Genomic DNA, 20425 nt, shown 5'->3' with positions numbered 1-20425 from the left:
GCATCTCAGTTTTCTTGGGGATCTTCTGGTCCTGCTTACATTGAGGACAGCAGCTTGCCTTAACGTGCATGGAGCTGGCATTCTGTAATTGGTAGGGCAGAAGCAGGTCAGCTCCTTGTCCTCCAATGGAGGTTGGGGCCATCATAGAGTTTTGGTACAGCTCACCCTCACCCTTCTGTGCTCTGGTTAGCTTAGCAGTAGGATTATTTATGCTATGACCAAAAGATTTACTAGCACAGAATTGGAATCAGTGTACTTGTCAAACACTTTCTTAACTGCTCAACTACATTACTGTACTTTCAAATTTGTTTTCATATTTTCTTCTACAAAATCATCCCCTTGTAGATAAGATGTGAAGGAATCCGACTGTTTCTTCTCTGGCTTCAAGCACTTCAGACTAACTGTACAGAAGAGCAGATATTAATATTTGCATGCCTTGTGCCTGGGTTTCCACCCGTTATGTCCTCACGAGGTCCCTGTACACTAGATAATGTCATTAGTCCTCCTAATTCACCAGATGGTGAGTAAACACAATTTCTGTGCTGGGTGTTTCACCTTCTCCCTTTCCCTGAAGTCACTGTGAACCAAGAGCTGCTTGCAGGGGCAGTGCCGTGTGATTGGTGCTGTTTGTAGCTCAGAGATGGCCTGCAATTGTCAAGCTGCTGACAATTTTTGCAGTGTTAGGCCTTCAGGTTTTGTCATTCTGAGTTAAGAACAATTTTGTTGGGTTTTTTTATATCGAGGTGAAGCTATATGAACACCTTACTGCAAAGTAAGTTCCTGTGTAGATTTACAGCTTATTTGTTAACCTGCAGCATCTGCTTGTGTTAATCCTTCCAGACTGCACTGAAGCAAAGGTTGGTCCTGTCCTCAGATGTCTGTGAAGGTGTTTGGGAAAACACAGGAAGCCCAAGCAGTTTTGGCTTTGTGCAACTTAGTGGCACATTAGTAATTATTAGCAAATTGATCTTTTTATAGAGAATATGATTTATTTCAGTATTTTCAGGTTTTCTATGTTCAAAGCATTTTCTCTTTATTCTAGCTAAGATTTTTCCAGAAGAAATTACCCCACTTTTGCCAGCTGTCTCTGGAGAGAAAATTGCTGAAGACCAAACCTGCTATTTTCTTCAGTTACTATTAAAATATATGGTAATTCAGGTGCGGAGGAGATGTATGTTTGTAACTATTCATATTGGGATTGTGTTCTACTGAGCTTTGTCTCTCTGATATGCTAAAGTCCTTCAAGGTAGTATTTCATATTGTGCTTTTTAAAAAAGTAAATACATTTGGGGCTGTTGTTTTTTCATCTCTCATGTTAAACTGCAGTTGTTCATCTTTCTCATTAAGTAGAGTAACGTTTTGTTACTCGTCAACAGGGAATGACTATCAGTGTAAAACATGATCTTCAAGCTTTTTGTTTCTTCCTTTCTTTTTAATTCTTTGGCAAAGGCTGCAAGCTTGGAGTGGAAGAATAAGGAGAACCAAGACACTGGTTTTAAGTTTCTCTTTACCTTGTTCAGAAAATACTACCTTCCACACTTGTTTCCATCTTTTACAAAACTAACTAACCTCTACAAACCTGTTCTAGGTAAGTAGCAAGTTTTGTCTTTTAAGTTTAAAAACAAAACAAAACACCTTTCTTCCTTAAACAGAAAAAATAAGCATCAAAAGTCAAGTAAAAGAAAACAGAGTTGTAGCTGTGAAATAAGCTCAGTTTGTGTTGCTGGAAGCATCTATAGGAAGCACTTCTCTGGAATTAAAAGCATGTTATTTCAGTAATGCTCACATTTTCCTTAGACTTTCTTCTAACATTCTACTGAATTATATATTAGAGTCAATAGGAGCAGGGTTGTTAAGGCTCACCTGATACACTACAGCCTCTTCTTTGTCATTCCTCTCTTCCTTCCTCTGACTTCTAACTCCTGTCTTTGCAATTTGCCCTTAGTGTCTGAATTCACCTCAGGGCCACTTCAGTCACGTTCACAACAGGAGCACAATCCTTCCCTGTATTTCAGCTGCGTACAAGTGATTTTTCCCCCAAAATCTAAGCATCTGTGTTAATTGTGACCCAACCTATCTCTGTTTGGCATTCTTCCACTTTCTTCCAGTGCGTGTTCTCTCTTTTATTTCAGCTTGTGCAGAGCTCTTTGCACCTGAGCTGACATCTCTTTCCCATATGCTAAGTATCCTTAATCTTTTCACTGAGTGTTCCTGACTCATCTTCTCTTTCTCGTTCTACCTTACTAATAAGCCCCAGGGAAATTTATGTTGCAGACTCATGTTTGGTTTGGATCTTGTCTTACTCTTTGCAGCTCTTCTCTTTTGCTTTCCTTTCTTTTGCCTAATACAAATCATAGCCTTCGTTGAAAGATTTGTACTTTTGTGTTCTTGCTTTTCTTTAGAAGTAGTAAAGTTATTAATGCAAGCGTTAAATAATAGAAGTGGCCAGTCACTGCATCTGTTATTTCACATGGAAAAAATGTTGTTGGAGACATGTTCAATGCATTTAAACAGTCTGGAAGCAAGTTTTTTAAGATTAGATTTTCTCTGTATTTTCTCTTTTTATCTCACCAGATATTCCTGATACAAGACCAAGACCTGTATACATTACTGCAACACGAAACAATGAGAATGTCTATAGCACAAAAATTCCATACATGGCAGCTCGAGTTGTATTTATTAAGTGGCTCGTTACTTTCTTTCTTGAAAAGAAATACCTAACTGCTGTTCAGCATACAAAAAATGGAGGAGAAATGCTCCCTAAAATTATCCAGGTGTGCTTTAAAGTTTACCTTTTTTCTCTTTGGATGTGCTAGAAACCTTGCAAGGGATTGCGCGCTGACAGCTGCGGCAAGAAAGAAATGCAATCCCCAAATGATTAAGTGATGTACTTGTGAATTGATTATTTTTTCTTTTATGAAGGAGGGAGTCTTCAAGGGAATCTCTTAAGTAATTAACTACATTTTTTCCTCATATATGTTTGCCTTACCGGATTTCATCGCTATTATCTCTGGACTCTTGGAATTCAATCTGTAAGCTGGCAAACTTATTTGAGGCACAGACCATTTCCCTGTAATATCAAAGGCTGTTTTGTTTTCCTCTTGATTATAGCAGCTGTTTACAATGAGATGCTAGAAAAATATTTGACTTTCAAATTCTGGTTGAGGTTTCTGTAGGATTAGGGGCTTACCAGGAATTTTGTGGAAATAAATTGTTCTGAGAGACTCTCTGGCTTCCCGTTAAAAATCTAGGATCAATGTCAACTTTAGATTTTTCTCTTGAATTGTGGGTCAGTGTCAAATCTGGCTTGAGTGGAAAAACATTCACTGGCTATGAAAGTCAAACTGTGTATTTTCATGTTAATTAATTTTGAAGTTCTTCATTGAAGAGTTTTGATACCTTAGAAAGGCCAAGTGTAGCTTACCTCCTGAAGGTGCTTTTTAGTAACCTTTTCATTCTCATTGGAATTTTCACCTTCTGCCCAAATATGTGCTGTGCCATTGCAACAGGCATTGCTTGGAGAATGAAATCTTTTCACTGAATTTTATAGGCTACTGACACCAATTAAATATTTAGACTATATAAAGATATTACTGCCTTCAGAATGGAACCTTGTAAAAATTATCACTTAGCTGAAGCCAAGTGTCAGCTTTTGGCACACGTTGACTTCCTAGTTGTTAGAAACTTCAGTGCCTGTAACCTGTGCCTTGTTGGTATGGCAAAATTTTACAAGTAAGTTTATTATGAGAAGCAGTAGAAATATTACTGCTGCTCTCTTTGAAGAGACAGCAGCCTTGTTGAAGTAAATGTAAAGCCAAACTGCATTCGGGTAATGCTTTCAGTTAGTGTGAGTAGCATTCTTTGTCCAGCAATTCAGATGCAGTTTTATTCACTTTCTTCCAAAGGCTTTGTCCTCTGTCTTCCCTTGACTGAATTATTTTAGTCAGACATGGTTCAGGATGAAATGTTGCAAAATAAATGCAATGCCACGCCAGAACAATATCTGACAAAGAGCTGTGGGGAATAGTAATGCCTAAGAATATGCACCGTGTATAGTGATGGGATCCTTCCTTTCTCAAAAATCCAATGGGCTTGGAGCTGCTTCTCCCTTGTGCCTGCCAGCTCTCCAGTCCCACCACTACACCCCTTCCTCTTTCTTTCTTGGGGAGCAGACAAGTCAGTCGGCTGCAGGGCACCCATAGGAAGTATGCATCATATAGCATATAAGACGAAATTCCTTGCTGTTTCAAAAGATAGATTGAAAATTGCTCGTTCTGACTGCTGGGATGGCTGTGTGCTTTGTGAAAATGAATGCTGCTGTCTTGAGCTCTGAGTAAGCATCACAGATTTTTGCTATGCAGCACTTCAGTAATGTAATTAGCTATATCTTTTCTGTGTAGACTGTTGGTGTTGTAAACCAAGATAAAAACCCTGAACTGGAAACCAGCGTGTCTTATGCAAGCGAGCAAGAGAGAAGCCATTCCAATAGCAGCACGCTGTCTGACCGGCGGCTCAGTAATTCAAGCCTCTGCAGCATCGAGGAGCAGCATCGGACCGTCTATGAGATGGTGCAGCGGATCCTCCTGTCCACCCGAGGATATGTTAACTTTGTTAATGAGGTGTTTCGGCAGGTAAACGTGCACGTGTGTGTTAAAAGTCATTGCTTATTGCTTCTACTAGTGTTTGTCTTTGTTTTGATATCTTTTCAAGTGTTTGGGGTAAAAGTACATGTGGGATTACTGTGAATTCCCAGTCCTCTTCTATGTTGTCACGGTAGAAATTGATTGAAACAACAGTTCCAGGTCACATAAATTTATAGGAGACACCCTCTAGCAGCAGAGTAAGCATGCGTGCTTTACTGAGAAGTGTCCTGTGTGGCATAGTTAAGGAGCTCCTTGTACCAGTGCTTTTGTGAGGCAGATGTCATCGTGACTGGAAGGAGTGATTTTGTGTGTTGAGAACCACTGTGGTGTGCTGCCCTCTGCTGGTGTGTGTTCAGAGTGCGTGTAAAGTTCAGCGGGCTTCTGGGGAGCAGAAGGTGACAGAATACAGCACTTTTATTAAATATGATCAGTGTTCAGTAATTGAAGCAGATTGTGGCACTTGCATCCTGCCTGTTTTTATCTCTGCCCTACAGGAGTCTCACTAGTCACTCTGAATTCCTCTGTGTTTTTATTTTTCTTTTCTTTCTACCCTACTTTTCAACCTTCCTGAAAGCATTTTGTGTAGTAGCCGTTCATCCCACTGCTTCACTAATAGTCTAGCAGTTGTCATCAGACTTTTTCAGTTTCCTCATAACTCGGAGAACAACGTGCTTGCTGTGTGGCATATTTAATCTAGCTTTTGTTAACCCTTCAATTTCTGCAGACTAGGAGTTGAAGACTCCGTTTAGCTGTTGGATATTGTGCTTCTTGTTGTCTGGACAAAGGGAAACATGCTATATGGTGCATAGATTTCCCCCAGTCTGAACAAGATATCCCTGTAATGTTTTTGCAGCTAAACTGACTATAGGAAGAAGTGCTATGAATGCATTTCTACAGCTTCTGTTGCTGTTAACTAGTGAAGAGTGGGTAGTCTTCTTATAGACAGAACAAATTTTGTTAATCTGAAGAATGTATTTTAGTCTTTCTCACTGAATTTGTAATATAATGCATTCGATATCAAAGCAGGAATTTATTCTTCCTTGGGAAAACAAGGTGGATATTTTGGCACCAAATGAAATTTCTCTGCCTTGGTTTCTGTGCCATTTCACTGTTGTCCAAAGATTTTTCAACAGTTGATACAGGTTTGTAGTAAGATTTCATTTTTGGAAGTCTATAAAATGTTCTGTGGTCAAACTAACCTTATACCACTGCAAGGGGTAGTACTTGGCCGTGCAGAATATGGTAGACATCACCTTTTAGTGAGTGTGCAGTTTCCCAGGATTTATAATACTGCAAGAGTCTAACACACATCACTGTATTTTTTTAGATGCTCAAGATCTGCAGAAATGTGGGGAAACAGGCAGTTTTGCCTTTGAAAGCTCTCACAGTGGACATCTTTCCAGAACGTTAGGAGTACTGCCAAGGGGTGGCACGTTGGAAGTAAATCCATCATGTTGATTTTTGAACATGTTGTCAGAAGGGATTGAATGCCAGTCACTGCTATTCTCATTACAGTTTAATGTCTTACCTTTAGTCACACTTGCTAAAATGGCATTTCATATCCTATACTAGTGATGTAATTTGAGATCAACTTCTACGAGTGTAGGGTAGAACCCAGATATTTCTAATTACGGAATTGAGAGATCCCACACAGGTGAAGATACATGGATACACTGTTGTTTAGCTATAACTCTTTGTACAATGTAAAACATATGTTTCCTTACTTTATTTTTGATCTGTGCTCTTTATGGGTGGTTATGATGCATGTGTACGTTTGTATATGCGTGGATTTCTGTGCCCCATATATCCAGTAAAATCAGTTAACTTTAAATTTAGGCATTTTTGTTGCCTTCCTCTGATATATCTGCAACACGGAAAGTGGTTAAGGTGTATCGGAAGTGGATACTGCAGGAGAAACCTGTGTTCATGGAGGAGCCAGACAAAAAGGAAAACAGTGAGGATGCTGTTACCAGCTTAGAGGATTCATCAGCACAAACGGATGGTAAACATGTATGCTATCAGTATTACTTACATTATTCTGTCTCCCTGCAGTATGTTATTTATCTCTTAAACCTGCTTTGAAAATGAGGAAAAATTTAAATTATACGGGAAATCAGGATTAAAAAGTGCTATATCTAAGGGCCAGAAATATAAATGATTACTGAGTGTTTGGTAGGCCTTACTGAGTGCAAAGAAAGATTGCAGCTCTTTGAAGAATGCAGCTTTCTTCATTATTCCTTGTCTATAGAGATATGGTAGCAAGAACTTAATGGAAGTGGTGGTAATTGCTTAATTAAGAACTTGAAAATGTCTACTAATTTGCATATACTCTGTCCAAATTTGGATCTGTAACTCTAGGAACTTAAATTGCGAGTAAAAATTCTGTGACATCACATTTTTTTTTCATGTTCACTGTAGTGAATATTGACTGAGACGTTCGCATTCAAAGCTACTTAAATAGAAATTCTGTTACACCGAGACAGATGGTTGAGGTGTAAAATCAGAATCTGTAGTTATTCCAGGCATGAATTCAAATGTACTACAGTCAGTGACTACAAAATGTGAGATAAAACATTTCAAAATACTGTAGTTCTTTTGAGTTTTATGAACCTTTAAATTCCACGAACCACGTTTGCTCTGAGATGTCAGTGGTAGACATGACTTCCTTGCTAAATGGACACAGTAGTTCCCTCTTCTTGCTTTTGCCATTTTCATTGATTTTGAGTAAATATGGACATCTTCCTTTCTCCCTGATCACTAACTGAGTGGTGTTTTTGAAAGCTTTCCTCTGACCATTCAGGACATAAGCGCTCATCCAGCTGGGGAAGAACGTACTCCTTTACCAGTGCTGTTAACAGAGGATGTGTATTGGAAGATGAGGACAAAAATGTTAAAGCTGGTGCTCAAGCTGCATTACAGGTGTGCTGTACTGAAAGGTTACAAGGCTGTAAGAGTCATGTAACTTATACTACACATTATAGTACCATCATATAGTCGTGTTAAATTCTATGTTGATTTCCAGATTAGAACATTTTGGGAGGGTTCTAGGCTAGCATTACTGAAAACAATTCTCTTCTGGCTTATATAAATTATAATTTCCTATTTTGGTTTAAGAACTTAGATAAAGACCTTTCTGAAATTAAAACTCTGAAATTAAGGAAAGAAACTACAAGGAGCTGATGGTTTTCATCAGCTATGATTTGAACTTCATGTATAACTATAAAAATGTATGTTAAGCCATGTGCTCATGTCTGAGACCTGGATAACTGCTATAAGGTATGAGGTACATATTTTTTTCCCTCAGTTGGTACTGTGAATGAGAACTGTACATATGCTTTTATTGTTCCTCATTAATTGGAAGTGGTGGTGTTTACTTAAGCATATCGTGTTGGGAAGTGAGTAGCTGGAGGAGTGGCACTCCTACCTGACCAAACAGAAGAGGTACCTGCAAGACAATGAACTTTGTGGTATATGCCCTTGTTATGGAATGCCGTCTGACTCTGATTTAGAATGATTTAGAACAGTAAAGTGGTAGATGAAATGTGAAGCTTGCTGTAAGGAAAATAAGTGATTTAACTAAGAGAGGACAAGTATTCTATTATTCTAAGTCTTGACTTTTTTTTGTCTGGCACTGTGTAAACTGACTGTGGATACCTGTGTCTTGAAGGTGTTCTTGACAAACTCTGCAAATGTGTTTTTACTGGAACCATGCATTGAAGTCCCTGTGCTTCTGAAGGAGCAAGTTGATGCTTGCAAGGCAGTTCTCAGTATTTTCAGGCGCATGATAATGGAACTATCAATGAATAAAAAGACGTGGTAAGTTTAATATCTTCTGTAGCTAAGAGAAGGATATTAATATTTAGCTGTTATGGGAGAATTGTTAAGAAGGAGAGGGTGAGAGGGAGAACTTCTCAGTGATGGTCCTTGTTACATATGCTGCACTTACAACTTGCATCTCAGTTGATTTATGAGGTTGTAGGTTCTGCTGTGTCTTCATCAAAGTGCTTTTTGATTTCAAAGTTCTGCTCATTACTTCCATCCCTGAATTTTTCTTCTCACAAATTTTTACAGCCCTCTGTCAACTGGTGTTACTTTGCAAAAGTTCTGTTGAAATCTTTGTGTGATCACATTCTCAATGTGTAAAGATTACTGAGAATTGACAGGCTTTTTGTTGCGTGAAAATTAACAAGAATGATTAATAGAAACTGTGAACAAAAAATACAATTTTATTTTGGGACCAGGGAGCAGATGTTACAGATACTCCTCAGAATAACAGAAGCAGTGATGCAGAAGCCAAAAGAGAACCAAATAAAGGATACATTTGCTCAGAGCATGTCAGGATTACTCTTCCGAGTGAGTATTTTCTGTGTGCTTGGCACCAGTTTTTCCATGCTCATAGTTCTGCTTAAGTACTATTGCACAGTACTATGCAACGTATTTGTAAAGCATGAAGAAGTTCTCCTTTGCAGTAATACAACTGATTGTTTTATTAAGAAGGATTCCAGGTGTCAGAAGAGTTGATTTGATCTGTTCTTCAGGGCTGCGTTGCAAACTGTGCTAGCACAGGCAGGTAGTCTAACTGTGGGATATCTTCAGTGAGTAGCTCTACACTGTGAGCTGAATGCAACTTCTTGCAGAAGTAAGTTCATCTGGCAAGTCAAAACTAAGTCAGACTTAAGAAAATGAAAATCTGTCTGCATCCATTTGTATATGATATGTTCAGATCTGAATGTTGTAGGTATAATTCAAGCTCTGTAATCATTTGAAGGATGTTGCGATGGTCAGTTCTGTATTCTATTCTTTTATTATTGCTGTATGAACAACAAATTAGCTTACCAGGCAAAATAGAGGCCATCTGAAGCATCTGTTTCATAATTTTTAAATTTCCTTGGTCAGTAACTTGTACTCAATATCTACCCACCAATTTCTGGGAATGTTTTTTGATGAATAGTATCTGTGTATCTGCGTGTCACTGATACCAGCACTAATATGCAAGATGGCGTTGTGTTAAATTCAGCCAAGATGTGTGACCTGTCACTTGTTTATTTCCTCCTAGACCCTCATTGTGGCTTGGATCAGAGCAAACCTGAGCGTCTACATTTCTCGGGAGCTGTGGGATGAGCTGCTTAGCGTTCTGTCTTCCCTGACTGACTGGGAGGAGCTCATAAATGAGTGGGCCAACATCATGGACTCTCTGACGGCAGTGCTAGCAAGAACTGTGTATGGGGTGGAAATGACTAACTTACCCTTGGATAAGCTCAGTGAACAGAAAGAAAAAAAGCAGAGAGGAAAGGGTTAGTCCCCATGCTTCAGTGCTTTTTGTGTCAAACAAGTTAAATATTCAAGTTTAAACTTTAAAAGATCTAACATTAAATACCTCTTAATCTTGTGTAAGAACCTGATTAATCAAATATGAAGGGCTTTGGATTTTTATGTTCACTGTGCTAGGAAGGGTAATTGGGGTCAATAGATGGTAGCTGGTTGGCAGATTTTAGTATGTGCTCAAAATGATTTTTTTCTGTGCAGCAGGAATGAATCGTGATTTCTTGTGCTGTATTCTGGCATAGTCATCAGTGTCAAAATTCTTTTCCATGTAATTTTATTAAACTTCATGAATTACAGTATTTCAGCTGCATTCATATGCTGCTTTGCAATTGATACACATAGTTGAATTTTTGCTGTGATTATAAAGCAATTACTACATCAGCGACACTGATTTGAAGATGAATATTTTTTTTCCATATTGGAGTGCCTCTAAGTTCATTCAAACCCTAGAAGAATAAATGACAAAGCTGAATACTAAATGCTAGAATAATCTTGTTTGTTCTTAGGTGGTGTTTTAGAGCCTCAAAAGACAGCTGTGGTGGGAAGATCTTTTTCATTAAGCTGGAAGAGTCACCCTGAAGTTGTGGAGCCCATGAGATTTAGAAGTGCCACCACCTCTGGAGCTCCTGGAGTTGAGAAAGCAAGAAATATTGTTCGTCAGAGAGCAACAGGTTAGATCTCTACTAGATACCTGATTCCCAAACATCCAGTAACACTCAAGTTTTGTATCTGCCTTTGAGTTCTGACTACTTCCAAAAATAGTGCAACTAAATTCAACATAGATGTTGCATACCTGAGTCTGGATGTCTGCAGGGCTATAAATACGAATAAAAGATCAAAGTATTGTGGAAAATACTTTATGCATGCTGTTGAATGCATTATGCTATATCAGTCATACGTAGTTTTTAAACTTTCTTGCTGCTTGCCTTTTATTGTAATCACAAGATGAAGCCTGTATTTAATAAGCAACCTTGCTTATATTATTTATTTACTTCCTTCTTAATGATGTAACAATATATGTGTAGCATCTCATTTTCCTTTTTTTTCCTCTCGTGTTTAATTCTGGACAGAAAAAGTATAGTGGTAAACAGAAGGGAGAATGGGGTGTAAGAATAATGGGGGAATGTCTGGAACTCCAGGTGTTGAAAGAGTTACCTAATTTTTCAAGTATATCAGAGGCCTGAATTTGGTCTCTATTTTATGGTATTGAGACTCTGTATTCTAACTCAGTGGGCTATGGATTAAAACTCTCCACAGAAAGTCTTCTCTGTTTTTTTAATAGAAAGTGTTTTTCTAAGCAGAGTCTTTCCTCTTTCATAATAGATTAGTTGTGTTTCTTACCAGCAAAATACAAAGGTGAGCCAGTACGTCTTTTCTGGTTACAGGGAAGTTTATTTGGTGGGCAGCAGGTTGGTTGTCAGACTATAGGGGATGAACTTCATGTGTAATAATACTCTGGTTTCATTTTGTGTCTTACGATCACATAAAACTGGAATTATTCTGGCTTCCGTAGGATTTCTGGTGATCAGTGACTCCCAAATCAGCAGATAAAAAAACCTCTTATATTTGCACATGCAGATATAGCAAATAATGATTCCAAATAGTCTGATGTCTGTCTGTTTCCTAAGAGTAAGACTTTCTAGGAGAACAAAACTCAGCTACTAAAATTCCAGACGTTATCCTTCAGAAACAAAAGTAGCAGTCCTTGAAGGAATTAGAGAAATAGTCAGGGAAGGACTTTATGTAGCAGAATGGAGGTTTGAGGAAAGCATCTCCTGCCCTGGGGCTGCTTTTTTTTTTTCCCCTCCCTCACTGAAAAACAACAGGAAAAAACCCCACACACCGATGTCAACATAAACACAAGATCGCCTCTTGCTTCCAAGTAAGACTTTATTTTCATCTTCTGCTTGCACTGGGACTTAAACAGTTAACAGCAGGGTATTAATGCAGCAGCCCACCATCCTGCTTGAGGATTTTTTCCTTTTTCCTTTTTTCTTCTCTAAGTATCAGCATTGGCATTGCTGTGAGCAAAAAGGGAAACAGCACAGCAAATGCCAGATGCATTTCTAGTACAGTTGGTGAGAAATTGATGCATTTTTCCAAAGGAGACTTCAAGCTTATGACAACTGCATGATAATCATTAATATATTTTAATAACTTGTCTTAATGATGATAGAAATCCTCTAAAGCATTAGCTACCTTGGAAGGTGCTTTTCTTGTGGCCTGAGAGAATATTTAACGTACAGGTTACAAAGGGGGCACTGCTCATCTCTCTTACAGATGATGAGAGAAGCTGCCAGCAAAGTAATACTGGACACAACGTTTAACACTTCACTATCTTTGAGATTATTTTCTCCTTTTGCAAAAGTTCAGAGTTCCAGCAGTGTTTTGAGTGCTTCTAGCTTCACTATTGACTGAAGAATCCAAACCCCATCTCATAACTTGCGTGTTTCATTGTCCTGTTCGTAAGTGGAGAAAGCAAGTATGCCAAAAGCAGTGTCTACAGAATAATTCAGGATGTAAGCTGCTTCAGGTCATGAAGCTCCTGCTCAAAGCAGGGTCAGCAGTATTGTCAGACAAGTGCACTCAGCGCTTCATTAAGGCTGGAGCAAGGATCCCTAGTTTAAAAAAACAACAACCTAACAGTGGTAGCTGTAGATTGATTTTTAAGAGGCACACTGTCCCACTTCTCAGATCAGAATGCTTTGTTTTCAGGCAAGATGAGTGAATGGAAGACGTAGCTAGTTTTTGGGGCAGGAGGGAGCATTGCTAGCAGAAAGTTAGCTGAATAAGTTTTCCATTCTTTGTTTCGAGCTGCATGTAATGTACTGCTAATGGTACTGCAATGAGAAGGAAGAAGGATGAGTCAAATAAGCTCATGTATACTAATCACAGGCTGACAAAATGAAAGATTCCACATTGTATTTTCAGTGGCTGAGATGCATTGTATGTTATTAACTCAGGGGTAGCAGGAGATATTGCAGAGCTTGACATTGTAAGATTCTTTCAAAAGCTTTGTTTTTCGTTGTATCATGACATCCCAAATCCAAATATTTTGCTGTTTTCTGACATAATTGTTGCTTTATTTTTTCCTGGAAGCTAAGCGAAGCCAGTCTATCAGCAACTGTGTTCATCTTTATGAGGCTTTGCCAGCTACTAAAAGTGTACCTCTTCTGCTTCACACTGTGAGCTCTCTCTTACCTGGTATCTCTTACACTTCTTGCTCTCACAGACTGTCAGGTACTGTACTTTAAAGTCATCTTTTATATAAATGTTCTTTATATTTTTAAGCTTTTCTGTCTGTTCTCTTTCTGTCCAGTTAATTATTCCTAAGGAGCGTGGAATGAGATGTTTTGCACTTCTCTTTCCTGGATCTGTTCCAAACACAGTGTTAAGTAATGGTGGTTGCTAGCAGGAGTTGAGCAGATTCAGTGGAAATGTACCTTGTGCTTTTTCAAAGCAGGAAGGGGTTAAAGAAAATGTGGTCACTTTGAATGGTTTTTGTTGTTCTGTCACTGGAACTGTAGTCATTATCAATGTAAGTAACCTCTTCAGAGGAAAAGAGGACAGGAAGGTCTTCTCAAGGAGCTGCAATAGAAGCTAGTTGTGTGCACGAATGTATGAGATATCACAAGCAAGGTGTGCCAAAAAAGAAGTGCAGCAGGTTGAGCTGCTGGTACTTGATTTTAGAAGAAAAAACTCATTCCCTCCATGTCACACTCAGTTACAAATCAGTGCTTACAAATGTGGATCTTTTTCTCTTAAAGATTTTTTTTTCTGTAATTATTGATTCTAGAAGCAAATATGAAAGGTTTGTCTGTGCCTCTTAGCTTTCATGTGGTATTTGATTTCTCTCAAAAGTACTGCAAGCAATGCTGGTTTTGTTCATTTAAATATTAACATGAATTACAACTTTATTGGGTTTATATTTCCTAATAATAAGAGTAAAAATTCCTAGAATTACTGAATCAGTGATTTTCTCCATGTTTTCATTTCCAAGTACTTGATTTACTGAAAGTTCCCAAGCAACAAATACCTGATGTACAAAGAGTTAGGAATGCAGAAACCAACACTAGAGAAGTTTGCACGTGGTGCAAATTATGGCTCTGGGGATTCCTATTCCATGAAATATCTTGAGTGTTTTTCATCCCATGTTGTTGTTTTTGGTCATAATGTTGAAATTGTTCAAGCTGGTTGATATGGGCATTGACCTGAAAGAAGGGCTTTCGTGTATTTGTTGCTTTCAGTACAGCTTTGATGCTGGCAGTGGTACTTTGGGGTCAATGAACACCAGAACATTTGGGTTTTGCAAGCATGGGTTTGTGAGGCAGTTTACTGAAATGGAAATGATGTATATTGTAATATGAGTAGTATCTAAGCTCAGTTAGTGTAGATTGAACAAAGGAAGCATGCTGTCCTCCTGCAAGCTGCTGCTGCAATCAGTGCAGGTAGGTGCAATCTTGTACCCTGAGGGGCTTTGCTTCTTGCTCCTTTCTGCATAAGCATAGCCTCAAAGTCAGTGCATACAGACCAGCAAGGAGGTAGGAAGCAGAGCAAAGGAAAGGAGAGGAGCAGAATGTAGAAAGCTGGTGGGCAGGTCATTTTAGTTCCTTTATTGTGAAATAATATGCAGAAAGAAATGTGAGAATTCGATAATTCAGCCCACGATCCTTATTCAAAGAACAGAAATCCAGTGCTTCTCCAAGTCACCACGTTGGTACTGAACCATTTCTTCTAATAGCATTGGATGTGTAGATTGACTACCGTGAGCAGTCTGGTGGTGGTTCTCCTGGGTCAGTTTGATGGGGGACTTGTGGGCCAACTTTCTGACTGCTTTCCAACAGAAAGGATATCAGTTAGAGTGGGTGGCTTTAACCAGTGCTGTGACTGAAAGTGTCGATACCAAAGGAGAGCTCTCCTGATCCCAAGTAAGGGTGCCACATTGAAACCCAAAGTAATTTCTCCATCTTTTTCTAGGTCTTTCATGATTTAAACCATTAATACATCTCTCTCTAAACTTTGCTTTTCTGAGGATACTTTTGACTTCTCTGACAAGGGGTTAAATTCTAGTTTTTGTAATTTGGAATTTGAAGTACTTGAGTGGGTCACTTTTTCACTTAGGATTCATAGCTAAGGAGTTGGCACGTGTGTTTAATTCAGAGGTCATACAAATGCAACTTTTTAATTAAATCAACAGAGGTAGAAGAATCTCAGCAGTCGGAAGCTTCGGCAGGAGCAGAAGCTACAGGCCTCTTTGTAGACCAAGAGCAGCAGCTCACTCGAAGTAGCAGCACTTCAGATATTGCAGACCAATTTCCATCTGATTTTTTTCAAGGTAATTTTGATGAAACGTAGTAACACTACACACATGAAGAAGTGCCAGGACTTCCTGAGCCTCACTGATGCCACTGTTACCTTCTTTGGTTTTCAGCCACAGTTGTAAAATGTTTTTTATCCCATTTTCCTACTAAATCTGAACCAAAAATGGAGAACACAACTTTTAATAAACCAGAGCTTTATTAAATGTGTGCATTTGCAGTGTCACTGTTTAAATTTATCAAGCATGTGCTTATATTTCATGTTTTCAGAGGAACAGTTCTACTTCTGTTTTGCTTGTGCACCTATGTTATGCTTATGAAAGGTTTGTCAGGGCATCATGTGTTCTATCTTAATAACTAATCTGTGAAAATTTTACAATTTGTTACCTTGCTCTGCTGTAAATATAAGAAATGTAGATGTAAATGTAGCTGATATTTTCTTGTAATTTGCTATGTCATTTTTTCCCCCACATTTTAATTCTGTTTCCCTTCTAAAATTTGTAGGCAAAAAGGCTGGGAGTTCTCATAATTTGACCACTTTAGACTCCAAATCAATCCAGGAAAATAAGGAGTGTGTGAAGAAGGAACACGAAGCTGAGCACGTAAGGCAAAATAGATAGTGATTACTGACGAGATCTTGTTTTATGTAAAATAAATGCTCCATTAATAAATAAAATATTCCATTGTGAACCGGATGGCTTTTCCTATTTGAAAACTATCAACTGAAAGAATGAATATTTGTTAGGCACTTTCTAGTGTGGAATCAGGAATTAAGCTTTCGTTGTCCCTTGTTCTGTTTGCTATGATCAACCTGTAACTTCTGATACTGTAGTTGCCAGTGCACCTTGACATGATTTGCTGTGTGCTATTCTCATAAAAGACTTCTGTGCTTTTCTATATTAATAATAAACAAGCCCATTCACTTTTTTTTCTTTTTAAATAATTAATGTTTTTTTTAGAGCTACGTTACTGGAGTAAATGTTTGATGGTTTGAAGTGCTGGGGAAAATATTTTCCTTCAGCAAAATTTGTAGCACCAGCTATTTATTGTGGATTGTTTGCCTAAGTTAACATTTGGACAGGCAAGCTTTGTAAATTTTTAATGCAGTTTTGGAAAAAAGCAATAGAAATAATACATGAGTTCATCTTTATGGAAGTATAATGCAATGCTGCATGGAGGACTGCAAGAGGAATCTCATCTCTGGTTGGTGGTTCTGCCACGTGTCTGCTCTTGCAGTACTGTTACGCTTTGTTCTACAGACAAGGCTCTTTCTGGGAAGTGCTCTCATTAATCACTTCAAGAATAACAAGGTGTGGTGAAGGTGGGGGGGAGAGAGATGCAGGCTTTGTAGTTGTGGGGAATTCAAAATTAACCTGGCTCCCTGTTCCAGTTCATACGTTCATTTAAATATCTTGACTGAGTTGCAGTTAATTTACAGTAACTTTCCCTGTGTGCATTTGTGTGTTTCAAAACTGCAAGAATAACATGTTCTCAAAGATATAGTTAATGAACTGAGATTGATGCTTTTTTTTTTCCTCTGTAGGTAGCAGTACGAAGGAGCAGTAGTACAGCTGAATTGGATTTGAAAGCTGACTTACAGCAAACACATGGAAACCATAGGGAGAGAGAAAAAAGTGAGTTCCAAGAAACATGGTAATTTTTTTTGAAGGGTAGCAGCTGAAACCAGTGTGATCTTGTCTTGTTGGGTCATGTTATGCTAATGCCATCTTTAAAAATAGGCTCCATGATCTTTATTCATCCTCTGCTTGCTTTAGGTGAAAGTGTGAGCAGTGACACATCCATTGGGTATAATAATGAGGTAGAGATTGCTCTTATCCCCTGGCAAGCCTCTGAAGAAGATCAGGAAGTTAATGCATCAACGGATGTCTGTGTGGATCCTGATGCACCTCGCTGGCTTCAGCTTAGCCCTTCAGATAATGCAAATTTAACAGGTATTATAGTCCAGAAATTATATTTTAGATTTTTATTTCAAAAAGGAGTTCAGTTTGCGTGCTTAAAAAAAAAAAAACAACACATTTTTAGGTATGTTGCCAAGTTTTGTTCAGAATGTTCTGTCAAAAACGAGATTTAAATGGACCGAGCTTAAAGAATTAAGATAATGAGAATGAACCTGACATAAATGCGAATAAACTGCAATCCAGGAAGTGATCACATACTTAAAAATGAGTTTCTTGCTGTGTCAAAGTAATCAGCTATGTGATAGTTGATCACTTGTGCTCTCTTAGCTTGCACTAGCATTCAAGTGAAAGGATTGAATTTAATTTCTGTTAAATTCTGTTTTCTAGATTTTTTTTTTATAGCAGGATATTCTGAGAATGCGCAGTAGGTTCCTTGTTTATTTCGACAGATAGAAACTGTCTAACTGATTAATTCACAATCTCTTAAACTGTTACCCTCCTTATTTGTACTTCAGCATTGCCTGTATGCCAGTAGGAAGTCATAAAGTGTTGTTCTCAGAAGAGTTTATTTGCAAGTAAAAGTCCTTTCCTTTTTCATTTTAATTCTACTGAAACATTTTGATTCTCTTCAAGATATCTTCCCATTGATATGTAATAAGCAAGTTAGGGATGTTATATCAATAACTTGATACTGCAACATATGAAACTATTTGCAGCCTTCTTACTGATGGGCTTTATAGTTTCATTTCTGTGATCACTCTTTCTTTGAATTACTGCTGATTTAAAGAACCAGCACACCCAGTTCCATCCTTCAGATGGCTGTTGTACACAAGGCAGTGTGCAGAGCAGTACCCAGCAAGGATTATTATTCGTGATAAACTCAGCACTTTCTTTGCCTGTGATATAAGAAATTGCTCCTTTGTGTGTACAAACAGAATGAGTTATATAAAATAACTTCAGAGATTAGAAAGAGAAGTGGAGTAACAAATGTGTGCAGGTCACTCCAGAAGTAATGCCTCCTGTGCATTTCCATGGAAAAGACAACCAGCATCCACCTCTGATGTCCTGTGTCAGCATAATAAAATAAGAGGCATTACTTTCAAAGCAGGCCTCATATGGTTGCCCAATGGAGTTGGCATGCTCCTAATGCATTTACTGGTTCTTGCCAAAGTTGTTTGTCCACATGCCCACTCAGTGCTGTGTGATCGGCATACAGGCCAGCGTGCAGCTCACAGCTTTCCTCTGTTTGTCATGTTACAAAACCTCAGTAATCACTGTGGTGAATACAGCCCTACCCATCTGCGCGCTAAGAGAACATCCTTGCCCTGTTCCCAGTGTCATATCTGTCAGAGCTGCTTCTGTTTGTTGCGTGGTTGTTACATGGAGAACTGCAGAGGGTGTCTGGGAGCCCATGGCTGGTGGAGGCACTTGTGAACAACGTCAGCTGTAGTAGTGAAAATGTGACGAGCCAAGCCTCTAGGGCTTTGATGTGTCATATAGTTATTTGCATTAATTTGGGTGTTTCAGCTTAATTTTCTTCTAGCACAAAACAAAGATGTGTTTGATCTTAGGATTTGGAGGCTTTCTAAAATAAAGCTTTGTTTTTCTTTAGAGCCCTGAATGGTGCAAGGCTAAAAATACTGTGTTGTCATCACCCAAACAGCGTAGATACATGAATTTCCCCGTTGAGAATCTTTCTGATACGCTTAAAAAATAACGTTTTAACTCTTTAGGAATTCATAACACTGCCAGAAACAAAACAAAGGAAGCAAAAAGGAAATAAAATCACAAAAAAGTTTAAAAAACAAACAAACAAACAAAACACACTGGATGCTGAGTGCTCAAAGGTGCCCTGTGGGGCCATAGCTCTGATTCTTCCTGCAGACAGGCTGCTGCATAGCTTTCTCTGCTCTGAAGATAATTGAACAGCTTTTGTCATTAACATTTGTGCTTCAGTGTGGAATATTTCGTTTACTGTTTAGGGATATTAATTCCATTATCATGCCCAGCTTCAGAATCACAGAGTCACAGAATCACCAAGGTTGGAAAAGACCCACAAGATCATCCAGTCCAACCATCCACCTGTCACCAGCAGGAAACGGGAATTCCTTCTCAGTTTGTATCCAGCTACCTCAGGAATTGCTTCTGTGTAAATGATAGTGGCAGAGCATATTCTTCATCTCTCAGAGTGCATCATATTTAGCTCCATTGTTCAGTCGTATTTTCAGGTCATTTTATAGTATGTGATCTTAAAAATAAAAAAATTAAAGAAAAAAAGAGGCAAGACTCTTCACAATGGAAATATTGCCTGTAAAAGCCAGTTATGGATTGAGTACATCTTTTGGAGTACATGAGTTTCAGACATGCACAAAGCACGTTTAACTGCATTTGCTTCCCTGCTCCAAAGCCTTGAGTGGGGGCAGTCTGTCATACCAAACTGACACACAGTTGTGCCATCTCTATTAGCCTGTGTTTTCTTGCCATTTTTTTCTTTGACCCGTGTGTTCCCTTGAGCAGAAGGAGGAGATGATTTGGTGAAGAGAGTGCTTTTTAGATGGAACATTTGTATAAAGGAAATTGGTCTTAACAGCCTTATTGGTTTAGTCTGGGAAGGAGGTCACTATGTTCTTCCCTAATATGTGTACTTGGAGGCCACATCTCATGCAGGTCCATCATCAGCAAGACAGGGGCTGTACTGTCTTGTCCCCTGTACTTAGGACTTGTGGGTCTGGGACTATGCCTTCACTATTTTATTTGTTGTGGATTTTTTTTCTTCTCTGGTTTGTGTGTGTGCTAGACCAGGAAGACCAAGGAAGTGTCTTTTGTCAATAATTACATAGCTCCTGTCTTTTTTTTGCTTAGTAAACTTTCCAGACTTCACAATAAAATTGCAAGCTTTTGGCTCTTTTGCCTTGAAACTTCCTTAAGAGTTTCTTTAGAAATGATGTGCATCACAACTGAAACTTCATCAGGAGTGAAAGAGAACCTTTTAAAATTTACAGACAGCAGTGAGTTCCTTGCTGATGACTGCAGTATAATTGCTGGTGGAAGCCTCATCGGTTGGCATCCTGATTCTGCTTCTGTGCTATGGAGGAGGATCTTGGGAATTCTTGGAGATGTGAACAATATACAGTCGCCTAAAATTCATGCAAAAGTTTTTGGGTATCTCTATGAGCTGTGGTATAAACTTGCAAAGGTATTGTATATAATATTTTCATCT

The 20425-nt window shown here is 38.6% G+C and overlaps 1 protein-coding gene across 5 annotated transcripts in view; it reads left to right on the top strand.

Annotated features, from left to right (window-relative positions):
* The window catches only part of RALGAPA2 (Ral GTPase activating protein catalytic subunit alpha 2), a 120184-nt gene that overhangs the window by 26972 nt on the left and 72787 nt on the right, over positions 1-20425 (top strand). For 4 of the 5 annotated variants that reach the window (XM_042895277.1, XM_042895276.1, XM_042895281.1 and 1 more), the window contains exons 6-22: positions 346-520; positions 1043-1158; positions 1450-1588; positions 2575-2774; positions 4401-4631; positions 6480-6653; positions 7425-7562; positions 8311-8459; positions 8885-8996; positions 9700-9937; positions 10475-10639; positions 13068-13208; positions 15166-15303; positions 15791-15888; positions 16830-16920; positions 17062-17238; positions 20208-20401. In XM_042895277.1, coding sequence (XP_042751211.1) covers positions 346-520; positions 1043-1158; positions 1450-1588; positions 2575-2774; positions 4401-4631; positions 6480-6653; positions 7425-7562; positions 8311-8459; positions 8885-8996; positions 9700-9937; positions 10475-10639; positions 13068-13208; positions 15166-15303; positions 15791-15888; positions 16830-16920; positions 17062-17238; positions 20208-20401 — 2676 coding nt within the window. The remainder of the gene's footprint in view (positions 1-345; positions 521-1042; positions 1159-1449; positions 1589-2574; positions 2775-4400; positions 4632-6479; positions 6654-7424; positions 7563-8310; positions 8460-8884; positions 8997-9699; positions 9938-10474; positions 10640-13067; positions 13209-15165; positions 15304-15790; positions 15889-16829; positions 16921-17061; positions 17239-20207; positions 20402-20425) is intronic. The other variant, XM_042895280.1, reaches the window with a different exon arrangement.

The sequence above is a fragment of the Lagopus leucura genome, unplaced genomic scaffold, assembly GCF_019238085.1.
Source record: "Lagopus leucura isolate 7727_CA_CO unplaced genomic scaffold, USGS_WTPT01 Super-Scaffold_73, whole genome shotgun sequence".
NCBI lineage: Eukaryota > Metazoa > Chordata > Aves > Galliformes > Phasianidae > Lagopus > Lagopus leucura.
Note: the sequence above shows the minus strand (reverse complement) of the source record. Positions and strands in the feature narration are given on the sequence as shown.